Below are 22,134 nucleotides of genomic sequence, written 5' to 3'. Positions count from 1 at the left end.
AAGCACCTTACACTGAATACTTAGAGGAAGAGGAGCCTGGAGTTCAGTGGGCTTTTCCCTCACTAGGTGGCCTTGATGCCAAAAGGATTGGTAACAGTTCTGTTATGAATGTTAGGTTCAGAATGCTTTAGTGTTCCTGGCCTAATAGCTTGGTAGCTGTTAGAAAAAGTAATATACATCAACTAAAAGAAAACCTTTTTATCCTTTTTTTTTTTTTTTTTTTTAATTTTCTTGTGCTCGTATTGGGGCCTGGGCACTGTCCCTTAGCTTTTTCCACTCAAAGCTGGCTCTTTACCACTTAAGCCACAGCTCCATTTATGGCAGTTTTATTGTTGGTCATGGGGCTTGAACTCAGGGTGTGGGCCCTGTCCATGAACTCTTTTACTCAGGCTAGCACTCTACTATTTTGAGCCACAGCTTTACTTCTGGTTTTCTGGTAGTAAATTATGGATTAAAGTCATGGACTTTCATGCCTGGGCTGGTTTTGAACCATGATCCTCTAATCTATCAGCCTTCTTAGTAGCTAGGATTATAATTGTGAGCCACCAGCACCCCCAACTTAATCCATTCTTAAGCCTAATTACTTGCTAAGTAAGTCCATATACTTGGTGGGCACTGTATCATTGCCCAGCCTTGGGAGCAGATCACACCGTGCTGGCTTATTTCTGTTCCTCATTCATTGCCTTTGCACAGTTCAGTTTGTGCATGAACCCTGTTCTGCAGCTCCATAGTGCAGCAGAAAGGGACAGAGTGAGGCCAGGGTATGGGGGTGTGAGCTGTCTCTACTTAAATGTAGAGGTTGTCTGTAAAATGGGGGTAGGTAACAAGTACTGAGCTGGAGGGCAAAAAGAATCAAATGAGCCACTAAACATAGCTAAAATGACCTGGCTAACTTGTATTCTCTTAGGCTTAGAATGTTGGGTTTCTGGAAGTGCCTTCAGTGAACCCTGGCTATTCATCAAACCAGAGACCAGTTATTTGTACTGCTGATGTGTGGCCCAGCTCACCGAGGGGCTGTTTTTTGTTCTACCCTCTGGCACGTGTGTGTTCAAGACAAGATCTTGTGTGGCTGCTGCCCCTTTGGTATTTTCAAGGTCTGCTGCTAACCAGCCTTGTTTGGTTGTTCACATGTGCTTCGTATCCTGCCCGCTCTGTGACCAGCCCTCATTTCATGACTGTTTGTTTTATTTCCTAACAAATCAGAGTGTGAACCGCTTGGCAATGGAAACAAGGAAAGTAATGAGGGGAAACCATTCCAGAAAGACGGCTGCCTTTGTCCGGGTGCGTGCAAAAGATAAGGATGCCCTGTGGTGGGTGGCTTGTTTGCAGACTGCTAACTTGCTGTTTCCAGAGGAGGATAAGTATATGTCAGCATTAGGGTGCTTTATGGCTTTGTCCTGGTTTTTCAGTTTAAAATTTCCCTAGTTATCTAAGGTTAGATCAGTTTTTATGTTGTTTTCAAAAAAAAGAGAAAGAAACAAAAAAGAAATGATCAAAGGAGCCTAAATTTTCATACAACTGGAGCATCTCCAGTTCCCAGATCCAGTCCAAAATCTGACTTTGTATGCAACAGCCTTATACCACAAATGGAAAATTCTACACTGTGGAACTTGGTTTCCTGTTCAGAATTATTAAGAATAGTGTATTTTGTGTTTAAACTGGGGTCCCATTCTAAAATATCTCTTTATGTATATGCAAATATTCCAATATCCAAAATTCGAAACACTTCTGGTTTCAAGCAGCATTTCAGATAACTGAGATGTGGTTTTTAGGAGGTACTTGAGAGGTGAATTTGTATTTTCATATGCCATTTCAGTCTAACTTTTTATTTTGGTGGTATTGGGGTTTGAACTAATAGCCTCACAGGAAGCTGGCTTTCTACCACTTGAGCCATGCTTCTAGCCTTTTTTCCCTTTGAATTTTTTTAGGTATGGTCTTACTTTTTTACCCAGGGCTGACTTGGAACTTCTGTGCTCTTACCTCTGCCTCCTACCTAGCTGGTATTATAGGCATGTGCCACTGTATCCAGCTCTCCCATTTGTCTTAATATGTTTCTATTTCTGTAAGGGAATGCATCTGAGGTGTTGTCCTGCAGTGATGGGTGAAGAATGACTTTGCCTGTTCTGCACTCCCCTACCCACCTTCCCAAAGATTATTGGATACATGACAGGCAGGATAGAAGCATGTGTGGGGTGAACACAGAAATACTGAGCAACTCTGTGACATTGCTGACCACATCCCTCCTCCTTCCCAGGCCTGCGTGGCCTACTGCTTCATCACCATCCCCTCCCTGGGCGGCATCTTCACTCGCCTCAACCTCTACCTGCATTCTGGTCAGGTCGCCTTGGCCAACCAGTGCCTTTCCCAAGGTAAGCCCATGGTTCTCAGTGCCAAGTGCTGAGGAAAGAAGACTAAGCTGTTGTGTGTGTGCCTGCGCGTGCACATGTGTGTGTGTGTGTGTGTGTGTGTGTGTGTGTGTGTGTGTGTGTGTGTGTGTGTATACAGAGAGGTTATTTTGAAAAGAGGGAGGAGAGAGTCTTCAGGGAGGAAAGAAGCCAGATATGGCTGGTTGGTGGTGGCTTACTCTTATAATCCTAGCTACTCAAGAGACTGAGATCTGAGGGTCAAAGTTCAAAGCCAGCCAAGGCAGAAAACACGTAACCAAAAAGTCTCGAACTGGAGCCATGGCACAAGTAGTAGAGCTTTAGCCTTGAGTAAAAACCACACTCCGGGACAGTACCCAGACCCTGAATTCAAGCCCCAGGACTGGCACACACACAAAAGGTAGATATGGTATTGAACACTTATAATTCCCAGCTATACTTGGGAGGCAGTGGCGGGAGGATCTTGAATTTGAGGCCAGCCTGGGCAAAGGGAGTGAGAAACCCTTAGCTCAAATACAGAATACAAACAAAAAGACTTGGGTTGGCCAGGGGGCGGGTCCCAGGTCAAGTATTCGAGCTCTTGCCTAGCATGTGAGACACCCTGGGTTCAACCCTGACACCACACAGAGAAAAAGGGAAGGGAGAAGAAAGAGAAAAGTGCTGTGTGAATATAGAGAAAGCACATCCAGAGACAGGTCATGGTGCCTGCAGAGTTTCCTGTGAAGGCAGCTGGGTGTAGAACAGATGTCCAGCTTACTCTCCTGGATGAGACTTCTGCCCTGGGGTAGGCAGCAGTGGGCAGCAGTGGGCAGCAGTGTGGGAGCTTGTAAGAGGCAGGCCCAGACCTCTAGTGAGACAAGAGGAGGAGGAAACCACGTGGTGCGCAGTAGTGCGCTGCGGTGGGCTGTGGCAGCTGGGTTCCTCTCTGGTCCCACCTGTAACCATGCCTTCCACCACTCACACGCTGGGCATTACAGTGCAGACTGTCATGATTCCTGTAGCCCCACAGGAGATGGACCGGCATCTCCAGTGGGGGTCTCATGACCCCACCTCCTGGGTTATGCTGGGGTTAGCATCACCTCCCCCCCCTTGTCTTGATGGGTCCTCTGGCTCCCCATCTGCCTCACCCCTGCTTTAAACTACTGCCAGGAAGGGAATGTGGTTGTACTCCGTGTTTAAAAATGTATCTGATGAATTTTACTCCAGTCTAAATGCTGTGGTACAAAACGCTAAAAGCCTATTGTTCTGAGAGCCACACGCAGCAGTTGCTGGCCAATTAAATAATGCATCCAGTTACTAAGAAGTGGAAAGCTAAATATAAATGAAAAGGGGCTGTGGAAACGGCTGCTTCTGTCCACGTCCCAACATCCTGTTTCAGCTGGCTGAGGCTCATCCGTCGCCCCTCCTCAGACCAGTCCCTGCCTTCGCTGCATCCTCTTCATCAGACCGAGGCTTCCCTGGCCAGCCCCAGCCTAACAAATACACTCTTGAATCAGGTGCCCAGTGTAGGTGCTGAGGAAGGATCGGTGCAGGAGGCTGGTCCCCAGTCCTGGCCCTTCACACAGCTGGAGCTGTGTGTGTACCCATCTGATGGCATTGAGCTGAGCTGCGCATGCCCGTCACCCCAGAGCTCCTAGGGAAGTGAAGCAAGTACGGATCAGCTGGGTCCAGGGCTTCCACCCCGTGATGGCCCAGAAGTGCCTGCTGTCTTCCTTTTGAGTCATGCCCTGTCCTCGGTCAGGGGAGCTTTCCGGAAGATCAGTACAGAACCAGCAGGAGCAGATTCTTTCACTCTTTAACTTTCAATTATCTTCAGTTTCTCATGTCAAGAGGGAGGGTCCTGTCAGCCTTCTTATCCTCAGGGTGTGAACTTGAGGGTCCAGCTGATGGCAGATGGAAAATGTTCAGGGGGAACTGTGTCTAGTGAGCACAGCGGGCTGTCCTGCCGTCATTCCATAATGGATAGCAGAGCACTGACAGGCAGGTAATCGAGAGATGGCTTATATGGAGTGGTGAACCTGGCTGGGCAGGTCTCACCATTCGTGAGAGGGACTGCAGGCTCTTGAGTCTGACGTTGCAATTCATATGGGGGTAGCTTACCTAATTTTGTGTTCTGTTTTGGTGTTCTGGAGTTTGAACTCAGGGCTTTGTGCATGATGGACAGTTACTTTACCACTTGAGCCTTGCCTCCAGCCTTCATCTGATGGTTTCTATTCCACTGATACTGTCACTCTAGACTTCACTCATTGCAGAGATGGAAAATGTGCAAGACATGAAAAGATGTTTTGCTGTGGGTTTATGGACCTTAGGATTCCTCTTAGAGGCAGAACTGAGCTGTACTGGTGTTGACGGGCTCTGCATCTCTTGGAATGTTTCTGTTCCTAGATGTCTCTGGCCGGGGATAGCCACACAGCCGAGTTGTGTAGGAGAGATGATGGACTGAGTCTGGCAGCAAATGGCCTTTGAGGTCATTTTGCTCTTGAAGTTGGCTGTAATGTGATTTCCATTAGCACTGAGCTAATGCATTATGCGAGGCAGTGTGCCTCAGGAGGTGGGCTGCTTTTCATTCCTTCACTGCGTCTGTGACTCCTGCCGAGCACATATCCCACGGCAGCAGGGCCAGGGGCAAGAGGACGTTGTCCTGTAGACAGAGTCCATCTGAACTTCCATGTGTGGACGAGGTGGTGGAGATCGCTGCCCCCTCTTCACATGGCAAGCAGTCAGGATGCGACTTCAAGTTGTAGTGATTTGAATGATAAAAATTTGGAATGCTAATCTGAAAGTCTTGCCAGAATACAGAAATAAAGGACTTTGGGCAAGTAACATGTCCTATGGTAACATGCACTTATCTTCCTCAGCCGCTTCCTCCAGAATCTGCTAACAGATTGGACATTTTTCTCCATGTTTTCTTCTGTATCTCCATTAAAGAATACTCATCATTCTTCTATTCCTGTCTCCTCCACCTCCTTCCCATCTGTCTGTATTCTCATGTTTACATACCATCTCAGCCCCCTCAGGACGGAGAGAAGGCTGTGTCTCCTACAGTGTTTTTTTTCTCTCTCTTTTTTTGGGGGGGGACTTCTTGGTAAATCTTGGGTCCCCACCCCCATGTCAGTACACAGAGTTCCACCCATCATTGTGATGGCTCTTTGCATTGTGTCACTTTTGGACGTGTTATAAATTCCTTCTCCCAACATCCTCCCCTATTTTCCCTCAAAAATATCTGTTGAAAAAAACATTTGGACTCTTTCCAAAGTTTTGCTCTTGCACAAAATGAGCCAATGTACATTTTAGTTCTGAGCATTAGGGAAGCTTTCTGACAATGGTCCGATTCGCTGACAGCTTAGTGGCTTAGAATGCGAAGGTTTGTCGCGCAGATGGGGTCATGTGGAGAAGGGCTCTGTGGGTGGATGGTGGAGGGAGGCCCCTTAGCTCCACGTGCCTGTGGGAGCCTGAAGAGGCCCCAGAGTACCGTGCAGAACCCTCCAAAGCCTTAGAAGAGGCTTTAAAGATGTCAGCCTAGCCAAGTGTAAGTGTAAGTAGTAGGGTCATGGTTAGGCTGGCCTGCAGAAAAATGTGAGGCCTTGTTCAAAAAATAAGCCAAAATGGCTGGATGTTATTCAGATATTGTGAAGCCTTGAGTTCAAACCGCAGCACCCTCACCAACACACACATTCATTTCCCCAGTCAGAAGTCTCTAAAGTGGCATGTGCATGAATGATCATTATTCATTTTTGGTTGGCTGTGGGGCATGAACTGGGTGCCTAGGCACTGTCCCTGAGCCTTTTTACTCCAGACTAGTGCTATACCAGTTTGAGCCACAGCACCACTTCATTGTGCTCATTCCATAGACACTTCGGTAGTTAGGTTTCTTTTCTGAGTAGTATTAGGGTTTGACTTCAAAATCCTGCACTTGTGCACTTGCTAGATAGGTACTCTACCACTTGAACCAGGCCACCAGCCATTTTTGCTTTTGCTATTTTTCAGATAGGAACTTGCACTACCTAGAGGCCAAGATCCTCCTCCTACCTATGCGTCTCAGTAGCTGGGTTGACAGGCTTGCACCACCACCTCTAGCTTGTTGGTTGAGATGAAGTTCTTGCCATTTTTTTGCCTGGGTTGGTCATAAACTGCACTTATCCTGATCTCTACTTTCCAAAATAGCTGAGATTGCAGTGTGTCTTACAGTGCCTCGTCTGTGGCTCCTCCAAATCACCAGACAGGTCTTCCCTGCCTGGCCTGAAACTCTTAGTCCTTCTGCTTTAGCCCTCTAACTGCTGGGATTGCTTGCAGATGTGCCCCACCACACCCAGTTTCATGGGTGACATTCTAATAAAAAAGGACATGTACTAGAAAAGATTCGAGCACACCTGGGTCTGAGTGGCAGCTCCACCATCCATGCTAGGGTGTTGAGCCCTTCCTCTGTGTAGAAGGCTGACAGCCTCCCCTACCTGGGGACAAGCGGGTTTACCAAACCAACCCAGGCTGAGGCCACTGCCTGCTGGACGGCGTGAAAACTTCCCCCCACTTTGATTTCTTACTGTAAGTGGAGCTGAGGTTCTCTGCGCTGGCTTCTGTGATTATTAGCAGTTCCTTGTTCTCAAACAGCCAGATCCCCTTGGGATTTCTAGAATGCTTTGCTCAGCCCATCCTGGGCCTGAGTGTGGCTCCGAGGGGTCAGTGGAGGAGGAGGAAGACCTCACCCTGCATCTGCAGTCCTCATCTCAGCTTGTCTTCTCCCTACAGCTGATGCTTTCTTCAAAGCCGCCATCAGCCTCGTGCCAGAAGTTCCCAAGATGATAAATATCGACGGGAAGATGCGGCCTTCCGAAGCCTTCCTTCTGGAATTCCTCTGCAATTTCTTCTCCACCCTGTTAGTTGTGCCTGTATGTATCCCCGAAGGCCCAGGAGACGGGGCCCCAAAGGGCAGGCTACTGAGGCTTGGCTTTCCTGTAGGGTTGAAGCTGTGACTGGATGCCAGGGGCTCACACCTGTAATCCTAGCTACTCAGGAAGCTGAGATCTGAGGATCAAGGTTCAAAGCTAGTTCCGGCAGGAAAGTCCATGAGACTGATTTATCCCCAGTTAACCACCATAAAATAGAAGAGGAGCTGTGGCTTAAGTGGTAGAGAGCCAGCTTCCTACAGAAAAAGTGAAGGGACAGCACCCAGCCTCTGACTTCAAACCCCATGTGTGCAGGTGTGTGTACGCTCACACACGGACACACATGAGAAGTTGGAGTGGGCTACAGTCAAGTGGGCAGCTTGAGTGACAAGCGTGTTTCTCACAGCAAGGCCGGGCATCCCAGAGCAAGGTGCCTGGCTTTTAGGATTGTCAGTCTTCCAGGTCCCGTGGCCTCCCAGAGGCCTGTGCCAGCCCCATCACATTGGACTCTGACAGGGGCCATGACGTGCCTCAGCTCCCATGGGTGCAGGTTCCATTGTGGGGTGAGGAAATGTTCTAAACTCAGTGGTGGCAATCCTCAATGAGGCATTGTTTACCTGTGGGTCCTGGCACTCCGCAAAGTTGAGAAAAGTCACCTCACTGCCTGCTCCTTGTTCAGACCCCAGTTCTGAACTGTGCAGGGCCCTCCCTCCCTGAGGAGATGGAAGGCAGTTCTGCAGTTGCTGGCTCTCGTGAGTTGCTTGTAAAGCCTGAGCACTTGCACTTGAAGCAGGGACCATGCTCTTTGGGCTTATCCAGGGACCCCACCCGGCTTCTGCTCTCCTGGCAGCTGGAGATGCAGTCTTGCTTCTGGGGTCGAAGGCTGGGCTGACCCTTTCTTGAGTCATTTTGGAAACAGGCCAGGGAGCTGCTTTTATATACCTCGGCCCCACAGGAAGTGTGGGTCTTCCTTTTCCTCAGCTCCTCTGCGTGTGACAGGCCTGGCCAGGCCTTGGGAGGAAACCTTGCCTTCCCTCCCCTGCTTTGGCTAAAGGGAGAGGGTGTTGGCGCTTGTTTCTCTTGCCTCCTACTTTGGTTAATCTCCTATTCTGGGTCTCCCCCAGGATCATCCGGAACACGGGGTCCTGTTTCTTGTTCGGGAGCTTCTCAGCGTGATCCAGGACTACACGTGGGAGGACACCAGTGATGACAGGGTCCGCATCTACACCAGTGTCCTCCATCTGCTGTCCGCCATGAGCCAGGAGACCTACCTGTACCACATCGACAGAGGTACACAGCGCTGCCCGCCGGGCCCAGGAGCCTTCTCCCTTTCTCCCAGGGTTTAGTGAAGCCCCAGGGCGAGGCAGTGGATTTGAGTGTTTAACACCTGACATCACACTGCGCATCAAATGATCTTGGAGGCCCACTAGTGGTTCCAACCATGGAATGATCTAGAACAAGAGCAGGGAAGCTTCATTCCTGGCCTTTTACTAACCCAGGCAGGCTTTGGAATCTGGCTTTCAGGTTTAGATTTGAACTTGGGCTGCCTCTGGCTTTGGTTTCCCCACCCCTAGAAGGGGTGCCCAGGCAGCACTCAGCTCTGTCGCTGATAGCCACTGTGGTGTCCCCACCCCGTGGGGCTCTGGCTCAGACTGCCCCGTAGGCGACATGAGTCCCAAAGCCAGTCCTGTGCTCCAGGCTATGCCTTCATGCCCCCTGCTGACTGTGGGCACAGTCTCTCTCATGCTCTCCTCTGATCCATCAGTGGACTCCAACGACAGCCTCTATGGGGGAGACTCCAAGTTCCTGGCCGAGAACAAGCAGCTGTGCGAGGTGGTGATGGCCCAGATCTTGGAGCACCTGAAGACCCTGGCCAAGGACGAGGTGGGGCCCCTGGCATGTGGAAAGGGAAGCCGTTCCACGGGGCAGAGGGTATTTGAGCACTTGAGGCCAGCACTCCTCCCCCTCACCCCAGTGCTAGAAACCACGCTCCTCCTCTCAACTCCTGGGATAGCAACGCTTGTTAGACTGTTCTGTCCGCCAAACCAAGCTAGACGTGGAGGCACAGCACTAGAGGCTGGGGCAGGATTCTGGGTCTCAGCCAGCCTGGGCTACCTACTGAAATGGTGTCTTGGTAAAATTACATCTGCCCTCACAGGCGCTTGGGGAACACAGCTGAGGTGCTCACCCTCCCTGCTCCCTGTAGCCCAGCAACCCCCACGGCACTTGGCAGCAGTCACGGGGTGGTGTTTCCTCTCGCTCCCAAGTGGAAGCTCATGGGAGCAGGGACGGGCCATCTCTGAGCACCCCGCCAGGTTTGGTTCTCACTGAACAAAGGAAATGAAGGCAGCGAATTTAGCCAGACTTCTCTAGAAAAGTAGAAATAGTAACACAAGGCCTCAGTGACCTTTTATTACTAGTGCTGCACTTGAGCCACCCCAGCCCTTGCAGTTTTGCAGATAGGTGTCAGGCTCTTTGCCCAAGCTGACCTTGGACCTCAGCGCTTACCACCTCTTCCTGAATAGCTGGAATCATTGAATTCTGATTGCAGCCATTCCTACTCAACACAGACCCACACTCTGGTGTGCGGTGCAGGCCCCATCCCCACCCGCTGTGACTCAGTTGTCCCAGTTCTCCATGTGGCAGATGAGACTTGGTGGTTTTTGTGATTGCCAGCCATGGCTTCCTTTTCTACGGCTTGGACCGGGCTACCTGTTGGCATGGCTTTTCTAGTGACTGTTACCCTGGGGAAGGGGCCCTCATGGGGCCTGATGAGTTCCAGAGACATCTCAACCACTGAAGCAGAGGGTTAGGCGTGGCTGGCCCTCCCTCTCCCCATGAGGTGCACACACCTCCCTCCCACTTGACAGGTGGGGGAGCACACACCTCGCAGAGCTGGTATTTGAACCCAGCCCTCAGAGCTTCTGCTGGCCTTGAGGTGGCCCAAGGCCTAGCACAGAGGGTCACCACCCTTTCTCTTACAGGCCCTGAAGCGCCAGAGCCTGCTGGGCCTCTCCTTCTTCAACAGCATCTTGGCCCATGGGGACCTGCGCAACAACAAGCTCAACCAGCTGTCTGTCAACCTGTGGCACCTGGCACAGAGGCATGGCTGTGCTGACAGCAGGACCATGGTGAGGACCAGCCACTGCCACCACACAGCTAGCCCGACTCGGCCTCGGGCTCCCAGCTGGCACCAGGCTTTCTCACATGAGGCTTTCCCCCATGCCTGGTACACCCATGTTTTTTCCTAAGGGCATGTTATGATCTAACTCTCCTACTGTGCCCTCACAGCAGCCCATTCACCTGGCCTTGGGCCCCCACATAGCTGTGAGCCATGCATGACACATCTTTCTCTTTCCATCTAGGTGAAAACTCTGGAATACATCAAGAAGCGAAGCAAGCAGCCAGACATGCATCATCTGACGGAGCTGGCCCTGCGACTCCCCCTTCAGACAAGGACCTGAGCCCCACAATGACTTAGGGTTTAAAAAAAAAAAAAAAAAAGTATATGTGTGTGTGTGTGCGCGCGTGCGGCGTGAGTGGTTTATGCTTTGGCCTCTGCCCAGGCTTTCTAACAGCAAAGAGAGAATCAGCTGAGTATTAAATCGTGTTCTCCGAAGAGCAATGTTCTTGTGTTTCTTTGTCAAGGGGATATGCTTCAGCTCCTCAGTGAGGCCCGGGAGCACGGGGAGCGCAGGGAGCGCGGGCAGTTCCCTTACTGGATAGAATTTCCACACTGTGCCTTTTTACCAGAACAGGAACCACCTTAGAGGACTTCATGGCAGATATGGCGCCCACTAGCTCCATGGAAGTGGTCTTAGAACATGCCCGTGGCACCAAGGAGAAAGTGAAGCACAAGCTGAGATTCAAGTGGCTTCAGTGGAAGCGTGTCATGAAGTGTGCAGCTGCGCTCAGGTCTAGTGTCTAGTCATTGCCCTCCACCAGAGGCCCGGGGATACCTGCTCTGCCTCTGGACACTGACTCGAGCTGTTTCCCCGCTGCTAGCCAGTGTTCTGGAGCTCCATTCAGGACACTATTTCCAGTAAGCAGCATTAATGCTTGGTGACTGGCATTGCCAGTGAGAAACCATGCAGGCTGTGGGTGAACGTCAGGACCCTGCTGACAGCATGTGCCCCACTACTCCGTGAAGACGACTGGGCTGCCATGCAGCAGCTCAGGATGCTGCTTGGACAACACTGTAGGAACACCAGTCTCTAAACAATCGTCCCCAATTTGTGCTTTGGGAAACCATCCTGAGCATGAGATACATTTCATCTTCACTCTGCCACAGGGTTAGGGGTTACTGCGAATCACGGCTCACCTGAGGAAGTACAAAAATCAATTTCTATCCAACTCATACTCAATTTTGGCCTAGGGATGTTGGGGTCCGATCTGATGACAGCCCTTGTGCCCCAAAGAAACTACTCCACAAAGCTGCCTCCCACCTCCACTTGACATTACATCAGAGAACGCAGGGGTTCGATACCGCTCAAGTACTCTCAAAGAGCCTTTATTTCAAAAAGCTGCTTCCACTAAAGTTACTTGAGTGGGATGAGAGGAAAAGACTGGGAGAGAGGGAGGGAGGGGCAATGTTACCCAAAAACAAATTAATCCTTATCTGACTTATATAACACCCCTCTATATCACCTTTATAATAACAATTTAGAAAAATAAAGCTACTTAACCTAACCGTATAATGCTGACTAAAACCAATGGGCAGATTTACAGATTACCCCCTTAAATCATTTTTCCTCATCTGAGGCTGGCTGTGTGGAGATCCATCAGTTCCCAGACTGTAGCTGAGACCACAGTGGTCAAACACCACAATGGCTAGAGGGCGGAGTTGGGGATTTAACTCTTTTGGCCTAGGCTAGCTTCCACTCCTCACCTGGGCCTCCTGAGTGGCTAAAGAGATTTCAGATGTGCACTGTCACGCTCACCTAGTTGTACCCCTCCCTTCTACAGGAGAGCTACGACTGACTGAGATACTTTGATGTGCCTGTCTGAAACGTGGCCTCCCAGAGGCTCACAAGCTGAAGCAGACTAATCATTTGGGAATAAAGTGGGGGGAGTTAGGACTGGGGAGACAGCACTATAAGGGAAGGATATGGCCAGAGAGAATCAGCTACTTTAAAAATCTCCAAAGGAGAAACCAAAGTCTTAGCTGAACTATGACCTGCCCCCCCACCCCCATCTACCCCAAACTATGCCCCACAAGTGTTTGTTCTGCGTGGAACAGACACGTACGTAACTTCTGTAAGATTTGATAAGAAAAACTTGCAGAGGGCCTAGCGAGAGCACTGACTAGGAAGGAGGGAGAGTGACACAAGCCAGCAACAGGCCAGGAACCTTAACAATCACAAGCTAAGGTTAAGCACCCAAGGAGACTCGAGTGAGGGAAAGCAGAGCAGGCTCAGCTGCTCTGGGACTACCACTTGCTGCCATCCTGGATGCTTGACTACAACATTTCTGTACACAGCAAGAAATCATCCAGGCAGGGCAGCGCAGGCCTGTAATCCCCGTGCTGGGGAGAAGAGGGCCTGACGTTTACACACCCCGAAACTTTTGCTTTCCTCCATCAACTCATCCCCACCAAGTAGTGGTGACATGGCCCAGAGGGCAGCCTGCACGGCTGGCATCCCTGAGCTGCGTGCCTCTCCTGTAAGACGGAGTACAACAGTACAGGCTTCAGCTGGAGTGTAGGCTCTGCCCGTGTGTGCTCTGCCAACACCAGTCCCCATCCAGCTCCTCCAGGCCCACCCATCCAGAGTCGTCCTGAACGTTCACAACCTGTACGTCCACAAGTGTCTGGTTCAAGACTGCCTGCGGCTTCCGCCTGCCACACAGGAAGAAAAGCCAGGTGGGCTGCTGAGAGACCAGACAGGAGAGTTTAATCGCTCAGCTTCACGGACCTGGAGGCGTTCCTGTCGATGTAGAAGACTTTGTCGGGGGCGCCGGTGAAGCCCAGGCCGGCACCGCGGCTGCACTTCCAGCTCATGGCCCGGTCGTAGTCCTGCTGCAGGTTCTGCTGCAGGTTGTCCGCCTCCTTCTTGCTCAGGGCCATGTTGGGCTTGCCCACGGTGCTGGTGGAGCGGCTGGCCGAAGGGGACAGGTGCTTAAAGCCACCCATAAGTTTGAGAAATTTCAGTTTCTGTTCCTCACTTTCAAAACCAGCAGTATCCCACTGACCAAACTGGGTTCCCTGTGGGGAGGAAAGGATGGTTATTTGCCTGCACTCCCAAGCCCCCTTCCCTCCACCGCAGCCCCCGCCACAACCCGATCGCCAGGCACAGTGCCGATACACAGCACAGCAGTGTCTCATTCCAGGAGGAGGACTGTGGCCACTCTGTAACTGATGGGGAGACAGCTCCTGCATCACCTGAGGGGTTCCAACTCAGGCCTGGGCACCACGTGAGCTCCCTACCTGCTCTGCCCAACACTGCCCACTGTAGCCATCACCTCCTCTGCCTGCACCGTCTGGCACCGTGGATGAATCTTAGTGTCACTCTGACCACACAGGTTAGAGAAGCAACTGAAGGGAGCAACGGCTAGCTCTGCTCCGGTGTAGAGGTGTGGGTTGGTCATGGTGGACAAGAAGGGGTTGGGGAAGATGGGTCTCCAAGGACACTCTCACCTCATCTAGGTGACAGCCCTTGGGTCAAATCCATTCATTACTAATCCAGTTGATAGTCAAGATTCATACCTCAGTGGTAGAGCACTAGCTCTGAGCCAGAACGCTTAGGGACAGTGTCCAGGCCTTGAGTTCAAGACCCATGACCAACAACAACAAAGATTATCTTTTAGGGCTGGGAATGTGGCCTAGTGGTAGAGTGCTTTGCCTACTAAGCATGAAGCCCTGGGTACGATTCAGTATCGCATAAACAGAAAAGCCAGAAGTGGCACTGTGGCTCAAGTGGTAGAGTGCTGCTAACCTTGAGCAAAAGAAGCTCAAGGACAGTGCCAGGTCCTGCGTTCAAGCCCCAGGTCTGGCCAAAAAAAAAAAAAAGGAGAGAGAAAAAGAGTCACACCTCTGCTCACCTCCACTACTTTTTTTCCAGTGTTGGGGATCAAACCACCCAGCCCCTGGAACATTTCAGGCAGACGCCTACCTGTGACCTTCACTCTCCGTCTAGATCCTCTCAGCCACTACGATAGCCATGTCCCCACCTGCCCTGAGCTGCGCCATGCACCTGCACAATGCACTTTGTGCTAGCCCGTCCACACCTGGGCACTCTGGCTGACTGCTGGAGGTCCTGGGGAACCCCCACCATCTGCTGACCCCACATGGGCACTGCCTGGCTGCAGGCCCCATGTCAGTCCAGCCCTGGTTTCCAGAAAGCCCTGGGAGGACACCTACAACTTCTACGGCTGCCTGGGGAGGTGTTGGGGGGAACTGATGACCTCGGTTCAGGAAAATGACAGCTTCTCAGGCCACCGATGATGTCCTGCCAAGGTCTGAGGAAAGCCTAGTGCATGAAGGGAAAGATCTTGCTTATAGACAGTAGAGTGAATCACTGACCTCGGCTCTGCTCATTCAAACTCCTCTAGCTAACACATGGAACGTTGAGGCCAGAGCAAGAAGGCACCCTTCCCTCCCTTCACCTAACCTGGCACCAAGTCCCATGGCTAGGCCTCGGTGGTCAACCCAGAGCACCTGTAGGCCTTGGTCCTCAGGCTCAGGCCGCTCTCCAGGTCCTCAGAACGGCTGGAACCACAGGCTGAGCTGGTGCCACCCTGGCCTGTGCTGATTGTGCTACACTGTTGGCCTTCACAACAGACACCGTCAGCCCTTTCCCACCTCTGGGCTCTGCCCTCCTCAACCTTGGATGTCTAGACCAGTGTCACCTAACCAAACCCACTGTATGGTGCAGGCCCTGCCCAGCCTCTGCTGCTCTTTTCTGCCTCGTTCTCCTTAGCACAGCTGTCATCTACTCATCTCTTCCTCAAGGACTCTCCATCTTCCTGCCACACTTATGCTCCCTTGGGCTACCAGCGAGTGACGGTGATGGGGTCATAGCTGCCTCTGAGACCTATACCTGGTACACAATAGGGCTTAGAGAAGGCACCTGTGGCTCCCATGGGCCCGGCTGTCCCCCTACCTTCCCAACCTCTCCTCTCCTCTCCTCTCCACCGTGTTTGGGAAGTTCCTACTGCTGCCCCATTCCTGCCTCTCCATCTCATGCTACAGGGAATAGCAGGGACTCCAGGGGCAAACTCACCGTCCAGCTCTTGGAGTCCACTGACTCTGTCTTGCCTGACTCCCGATCGATCTCTTCCTGCAAGGCCTTCCGCCTCACCTGAGGAGGAAGACAGAGACGAGAAGACCCTGAGCTCCTTCCTGAGCTGGGGATGGACAGAGAGGGGTAAAACCTACCAGGGGGCCTCCCCTGGAAGATGGCCAGTGATGTTTGGATAACCTGGTGCCCCCACAACCAGGATCCTGAGAGCTAGAGGTGCTGGCTCTACCTGGTCTATGCAGGCCTCATCCATGTTGCCTTTCTTTTCCAACACCACCTCCAAGTCCGTGTCAGATGTCTGCATGAGAGAGAAGAGAAGCTGAGGCTCTAACTGTGGCTCAGCACACAGAGGGTAAGGTCAGTGTCCATCCGTCCACCTACCTGGGGCCATTTCAGCCAGGCTTTCCCCCAAACCAGGGGCGCCATGCATTCAACAGAGAAAGAAACAGGCTCCTAGAGCTGAAGCAACAAGCACAGGGTGCCCTGTGGCTGAGGCACAGAGCCTGCTCCAGGGCCACCTCCCAATGCAGGGCTTAGTGGGCAGCCTCCCTGCTGGGACTGGCAGGAGCCAGAAGTGTAGATGTGGCACAGGGCCTGCAACCCACCCCATCTAATTCCATACTCCTGCCCCTCCCCACAGCTCAGGCTTGCTTCAAAGCCCTTCTCCTCTTGCCAGGAGGTGCAGCTTCCTGTCCTGAGAGCCAGCCGTCTGCACTGATATCTGCACCCGCTCTGCTCTGATGACAGCAGTGTCCCCTACAAGCCCCAGCTCCTGCCTTGCTCACCACGCTCCCACACCTGACACTGCAAAGCTGGGAGAAACCCTGCAATCAGAACTTCCCTGGCAGACCCAACCTAGAAGCCTCCACTGCCCTGTAAGGAGCTGATGCCCCACTCAGGGGCTGCCCTCAAGGAGGGGCCCCTCTCTGCCAGGCCCACACTAAAGGGTCAGCCGGATAGCCCAAGGCCACCTCACAGGCCACCCAGCCCAGTGCTGGGGAGAGGGGCCAGGCCTATCTTTCTTAGACTCCAGTGATACTGTAGTCTCTCGAGAAGAGGCCACACCAGAAGCCCCACCGTTGGGTCTCCTACCACCCCTGCTTTTGTGCTCTGAGCCCCAGCTTTCTTCAGTCAGTCACTCGCCACTGGGCTGGTGGGGAAGGGGCTGGATCACCAGGTGGAGCATGGACCCAGAGCCTGCCACATCTTGCTCAGAGCAGGGCCCAGGTCCCGCCATAGGACATAAAACACCATGTTTCTACGAGTGCGCCTCTCAGGCATGGACAGCGGCCTGACCCTGCTGAAGACCCAGTGCCCGGCCCCGTAACACCACTGCCATCCCTCCCACTGCTGTTAGGATGGAGACTGTGGGACACAGGACCCCAGTTCTCCTCTCAGATGCCCACTCCTACTTCACATTGTGTGGTATAGATGAGGCGGATACCCTCACAACTGCACCCCTGGCTTCAGATCGGGTCACCTGGTTTGTGACTCAGTGGAGGCCTTTGAGAGCAGCTGGGGACCTTCAGAAGAAAAGCAGCGAGCTGCTGAGATCATGAAGCTGGGGCAGAGTAGAGAGGAGCTGACAAAATCCTTTCTCCAGCCTGGAGCTGAGAACAGCCCTCTGGCCTACATCTGAGGCAATGCAGAGGGCTCACAGCTCTACACATCATGTTATTACTATGATAGTTCACGAACCCCAACATCTAGCCACACCTGAAGCTGGAGAGCTCCCGGCCTGGCCAGCACATATCAATAACTGCCCTCCCATTCTCTCCCTGCCCCAGGGTGCTGGTAGCTAAGAGTGTGCACAGGTGCATCCAGATTTACACGGGCACACTCTGCAGCCCCAGCCAGTTGTCCCCAGGGAAGAAAGTATTTCTAATGAGGACCTACCTGTTCCCAGGAGTCTTTGACTCCCTCACATTCTTTCTTCTTTTTCTTTCTCTTTAGAGCGAGCTCCTCAACTGGCTGCTCGACCTTTTTCTTGGACTTCATTTTCTTCTTCATTGGGGACGTAGGACCGTCTCCTATTGGGATAAATTCGAGAGCTTCAAGCTTGACTGGCTTCTTCTTACTTCCTTTCCTAGGGTTTTGCTCCACAGACTTGGAGCTTTTGGGTTGGCCTAAGCAGGTGTCTCTCTCTGGATGGATCTTCTTCTTCTTCTTCATCTTCACAACGCTGTGTTCTTTGGGGTTCCCTTGCTTCCGTTTCTGCCCGGAGACCGTCTGCTCCTCCGTATCCTTCCCCAGGGAGCATGCGTGCAGTGCATCCCCAGCCTCATAGAGCCACTGGTCCTGGATGGAGAAGGCAGTGTCCTGGTCCTTTTTCTCCTTCTTGTGTTTTTTCAGCTTCTTGCCAGTCTTTGTCACTTCCTCACTCTTTCTGCGGTCTGGGGAAGTCTTCAGCCAAGAGCTGTGGGAAGCAATCACGGGTAAGGACTTCCTCTTCTTTTTCTTCTCCAAGCAAACGAACTCCAGCTGGTCCCGAGCCTGCTTCCCAGGGCTATAGGACTTCGCCCGCCTGGCACATGACAATCTGGGTTCAGCTTCCTGGGACATCTCACTGATGAAGCTGTGGCCTTTCTTTTTCTTCTTCTTTTTTTTCCCCAGACATATATCGGGGACACCCTGGCCCAAGTTAAAGTGGGAGGTGGCCCTTGGGGGAGACTGGTCAGAAAAATAATTGTCATTATTTAACACTGAGTACTGAGTCTCTGGTTCTCTCACAACCATCTTTTTCTTCTTTTTCTTTTTCTCTGGGACTCCAAGGCCCAAGTCTGCTTTGTAGGTCTTTGTGACCATCCCTAAGGAAAGAAGTGATACAAGTTCTTACCACACGTGTACTTCCCCATCCCACAACATATTCCACACCTCACTATGCACAGAGCCGTGGTTTGGGGTAGGTGGTGGGAAATGTTAGGGAATGGGGAAAGGACTGTTGTAATGGAACTCAGTCACAATAACACAAATAAGCCACCTTTTAAGAGGCCAAACTGGGAGTCATTATTGGAGAGCTGGGGGATGCAAGTGGACTCTTTGTCTCAAAGACTAATGAAAGCAGCACAAAGCTTATGTAGGCCAAAAACCGCACAAGGCATGAGGAATTAAACCTAAGGAAAATGTTGTGTATATATATATACCCACATATATATATATACTTATATATATATATACACACTTATATATATATGTGTATGTATACATGTGTGTACACACACACACACACACACACACACACACACACACACACACACACACACACAAAGCAAACCTGAAGAGGACACTTTAAACAAAGCAAAGCATGCCATCTAGGGAAACAAAACAGGAAATCAAGGGCCAATTATCTTATGGAAGGGAAGCAAGACTTTCCTGATGCTTAATAACCCAGGGCACATTTACAAGAGAACATCCTCTGTCTGCAAAGAGCTGGGTGGAAAGCTCTGTCTACCCAGCAAGGTACCAAAATGGCTGTAAAAACAAGGCATGTTGGGCCGGGAGCTTGGCCTAGTGGTAGAGTGCTTGCCTAGCATGCATGAAGACCCAGGTTCGATTCCTTGGTACCACATACTTAGAAAAAGCCGGAAGTGGTGCTGAGGCTCAAGTGGTAGAGTTCTAGCCTTGAGAAAAATCCAAGGACAGTGCTCAGGCCCTAAGCTTAAGCCCAGGACTGGCAAAAAAAAAAAAAAAAAAAAGAACAAGGCACGTTGCTTAGACCCAGGATCCTTATTTCAGGAACATCATTCCTTGGGGAGTGCAAGGGAATCTGATAGTCTTGGAAGTTAAATTACCTAAAGATAGCCCTAGGACATAACCTAACTGTTCTCCCGCTTTAAACCATCCACTCGCATCCCTGGGTCTTGGTTTGAAAACTGGAAAAAATAACACCATTCTTGCTTATTGATTGAGTCTGGATATGGGTGACATCAATAGTGCTGTAAGGGGCTGGGAGTGTGGCTTAGTAGTAGAGTGCTTGCCCAGCATGCCTGAAGCCCTGGGTTCAATTCCTTAGTACCACACACACAGAAAAAGCCAGAAGTGGTGCAGGGTTCAAGTGGTAGAATGCTAGCCTTGAGCACAGACAGGTTCAAGAACAGAGACCTAAGCTCTAGACTGGCAAAACAACCAAACTGCTGTAAAGCCGGGCACCGGTGGCTCACTCCTGTAATCCTAGCTATCCAGGAGGCCAAGTTCTGAGGATCGTAGTGTGAACCAAGGTCCACGAGACTCTCCAATGAATCTCCAATTAACTATACCACCACCCCCCCCCCAGAAGTGTAGCTATGCCTCAAGCGGCAGAGTGCCAGACTTGAGCAAAAAAATCTCAAGGGCAGTACCTAGGCCCTGAGTTCAAGACCCAGTATCCCTCCCACACATATGCACAAGAGTACTATATGGATAGTCATTACGACTTGAGACAATCCCGGAAAGAACCAGAACAAAATCCCGGTAAGTGGTGACACTTAAAACAGGTGGGCAGAGGACAAGGTAGAGTAGTCCAGGAAACACGGGGGGGGGGATGAGGGGGGAGGGCAAGGAATATGAACTCCTTGGCCCCTGGCTGCTCAGCCTTGTAACCTCAACTGCATCCACTCTTGCCAAGAGAAAGGAAGAACTTTCAGGGCACCAGTCCTGGGCACCTTCCCTGACCTTTTTTCTTTGGCTCAAGGCTACCCCTCCATCCCTTGAAACCCCAGGGCCCCGCTTGCAGCTTTTTTTCTGGGTGTGTGGTACCGGGGCTTCACGCATGCTCGGCAAGCACTCTACCACTAGCGCACGCTCCCAGCCCCGGGGAGAACCGCCCCTGGCCGCGGCGCAGGCTGGGTCCACCCGCGCGGTTCCTTCGGTTTGGGTGGAGCTGGGGCCGGGAGTCGGGGCCTGGCCCCCGCTCAGCAGGGGCTCCACTCCCCGAGCCATGCCCCCAGCCCTCTTTCGCGGGTGGGTCTGTGGAGGTAGGCTCTCCTACGTGGTCCACACCGGCCTGGAAGTCGGGAGCCTCGTGCCCCGGCCTCCCTGGGCTGGGATGCTAGGCAAGCACCCGCCGGGGCCGGAGAGCGGCCGCGCCACAACCCGGCCGCGCGGGGAGGTATCGCGATACCTCGGGGTCCGGCCGGGAGGGCGCACCGCGAGCCCCGCGCGGCGTCGCCCCGTCGATGGCGGCGGGCGGACCTGGGGAGGGTGAGGGGGGGTTGGAGGACGGCTCTTCTGTCTTCCCTCGTCCCCCACGAGGTTCCAGACCCCACGCCGGCCGCCGGCCTCGCGCCCCGCCACACTCGAACCGACTCACCTGCGGGCCAAACCTCCCGGCTTCCACGTGAGAGCGCGCTCCACCGTGACCCGGAAGTCAACCTCGGCACGCAGGGCCGCCCGAAAGAAATCCGGCTCCTTCCGGGTCGCAGGCGCGCGGACAACGCCGTTACCATGGAAACCCCGGCCATGGCGGCGCCGCCGCGGCCGGCCCCGGCTCGGAGCGTTTCCCGGGAGGGGACCTGCGGCTCCGCCGAGCCTTCAGGCTCCGCTCCGACGCCGCCCGCGCCCCTCGAGCAGCCGGTTCCCCCGGGGCAGGTCGCCGAGCCGCCGCGGGACCGAAGCCTGTGGGAGCAGATCTGCGAGGGTAGGCCGCGAGGGTGGGGACCCGGGCGGGGGCCGCCGTTTCCCAGCGCCCACTGTGCGCCAGGCGGCTGACGTGCGGGGCGCCGGGGCCCGGGCTGGGGGTGGGGGGGAAACTGAGGCGGGCCCGGGGCGGAGAGCGGGGCGGGGAGGGGGGGGAGCCGAGCTGTGGCTCCAGGTCTGGCGCTCCCTCCCCCTCCCCCTCCCTCTCCCCATCTCTCCCTCCCTCCCTCCTCCTCCACGACTCGCCTGTGATCTCAGCTGTTCGGGAGGCTGAGACCCGAGGAGCGCGGTTCGAAGCCAGCCTAAGGCAGGAAAGTCTGCGGGAGGCTCTTCCTCACCTCCAGTTCACCACCCCCAAAGTGGAGCCGTGGCTCCCGCGGTAGAGCTCAACACAGTGTCAGGACTTCGGGCAGCGCCCCCCCCACGGCCCCCCTCCTCCACTCAGCGATTTGGGGGGATCCAGGGTACCCCCCAGGTAGTTCTAAGGGCGGACTGAGCTGTAGATTCCAAAGGGCTTTGCAGCCCCTTGACTTACTGCCGGAGTTTAAATCCGAGTTAATTCCTAATGAACAGGGCTTGGTGTGTGTGTGTTTTTTTTTATTTTGGTATTACAGATCACTGGGCTTTTCACTCATTCTTTTTTTTTTTTTTCCCTGTCTTTGAGACGGTCCCCCCAATAGTCTCAAGCTCCAAATGCTCTTGCCTCAGCCTCCCAAGGGAAGCCTTCCAAGGGAAGAGAGAATTTTCATTCTTGTGGCCACCACCAGTACATTACTGGTCTGAACAGCACCAACAGAACTCTCAAGTAATCCACCGGCCATCAAACCTTGCCAGCCCCTGGCCACATGCGGTTATTGAGTTTTGAGGTGTGCTTGGGACCATGGAAGAACTGAATAACTGAATAGTTTTCTTTTGTCCCATACTAGGGTTTAGACTGCAGGTCTTGTGACTACTACTACTTGTCACCCAGCCCAGCCTTTTTTTTTTTTTTTTTTTTTTTTTTTTTTTTTTTTTAGT

The 22,134-nt window shown here is 52.6% G+C and overlaps 2 protein-coding genes across 3 annotated transcripts in view; one reads left to right on the top strand and one right to left on the bottom strand.

Annotated features, from left to right (window-relative positions):
* Vps35l (VPS35 endosomal protein sorting factor like) overlaps positions 1 to 10,794 on the top strand; it is a 46,768-nt gene extending 35,974 nt beyond the window's left edge. For both annotated transcript variants that reach the window (XM_090358095.1, XM_090358094.1), the window contains exons 25-31: positions 1,204 to 1,281; positions 2,255 to 2,369; positions 7,131 to 7,270; positions 8,392 to 8,557; positions 9,033 to 9,151; positions 10,252 to 10,398; positions 10,633 to 10,794. In XM_090358095.1, coding sequence (XP_090214221.1) covers positions 1,204 to 1,281; positions 2,255 to 2,369; positions 7,131 to 7,270; positions 8,392 to 8,557; positions 9,033 to 9,151; positions 10,252 to 10,398; positions 10,633 to 10,731 — 864 coding nt within the window. In that variant the 3' untranslated portion in view covers positions 10,732 to 10,794. The remainder of the gene's footprint in view (positions 1 to 1,203; positions 1,282 to 2,254; positions 2,370 to 7,130; positions 7,271 to 8,391; positions 8,558 to 9,032; positions 9,152 to 10,251; positions 10,399 to 10,632) is intronic.
* A 2,347-nt stretch (positions 10,795 to 13,141) lies between these two features.
* Positions 13,142 to 21,068, bottom strand: Knop1 (lysine rich nucleolar protein 1). The gene is made up of 5 exons (XM_090358093.1): positions 20,792 to 21,068; positions 17,401 to 18,311; positions 15,734 to 15,802; positions 15,487 to 15,564; positions 13,142 to 13,469 (listed from the first exon to the last, which is right to left on the bottom strand). The coding sequence occupies exons 1-5, from the start codon at positions 20,940 to 20,942 to the stop codon at positions 13,158 to 13,160; spliced, it is 1,521 nt and encodes a 506-aa protein (XP_090214219.1). The 5' UTR covers positions 20,943 to 21,068; the 3' UTR covers positions 13,142 to 13,157.
* Between the last annotated feature and the right edge of the window lie 1,066 nt (positions 21,069 to 22,134).

Source organism: Megascapheus bottae, chromosome 25 (assembly GCF_031878675.1).
Source record: "Megascapheus bottae isolate mThoBot1 chromosome 25, mThoBot2.hap1, whole genome shotgun sequence".
Lineage (NCBI taxonomy): Eukaryota > Metazoa > Chordata > Mammalia > Rodentia > Geomyidae > Megascapheus > Megascapheus bottae.
This window is presented reverse-complemented; position numbering and strand designations above follow the sequence as displayed.

Bases quoted from the DNA above. Each gene is read 5' to 3' on its own strand.
- Knop1 (XM_090358093.1), bottom strand. From the start codon at position 20,942: ATGGCCGGGGTTTCCATGGTAACGGCGTTGTCCGCGCGCCTGCGACCC. The intron at 18,312-20,791 runs GTGAGTCGGTTC...TTCTTTCCTTAG, and splicing joins CCGGGAGGTTTGGCCCGCAG to GGATGGTCACAAAGACCTAC. The intron at 15,803-17,400 runs GTAGGTCCTCAT...TCTCTCATGCAG, and splicing joins TCAAAGACTCCTGGGAACAG to ACATCTGACACGGACTTGGA.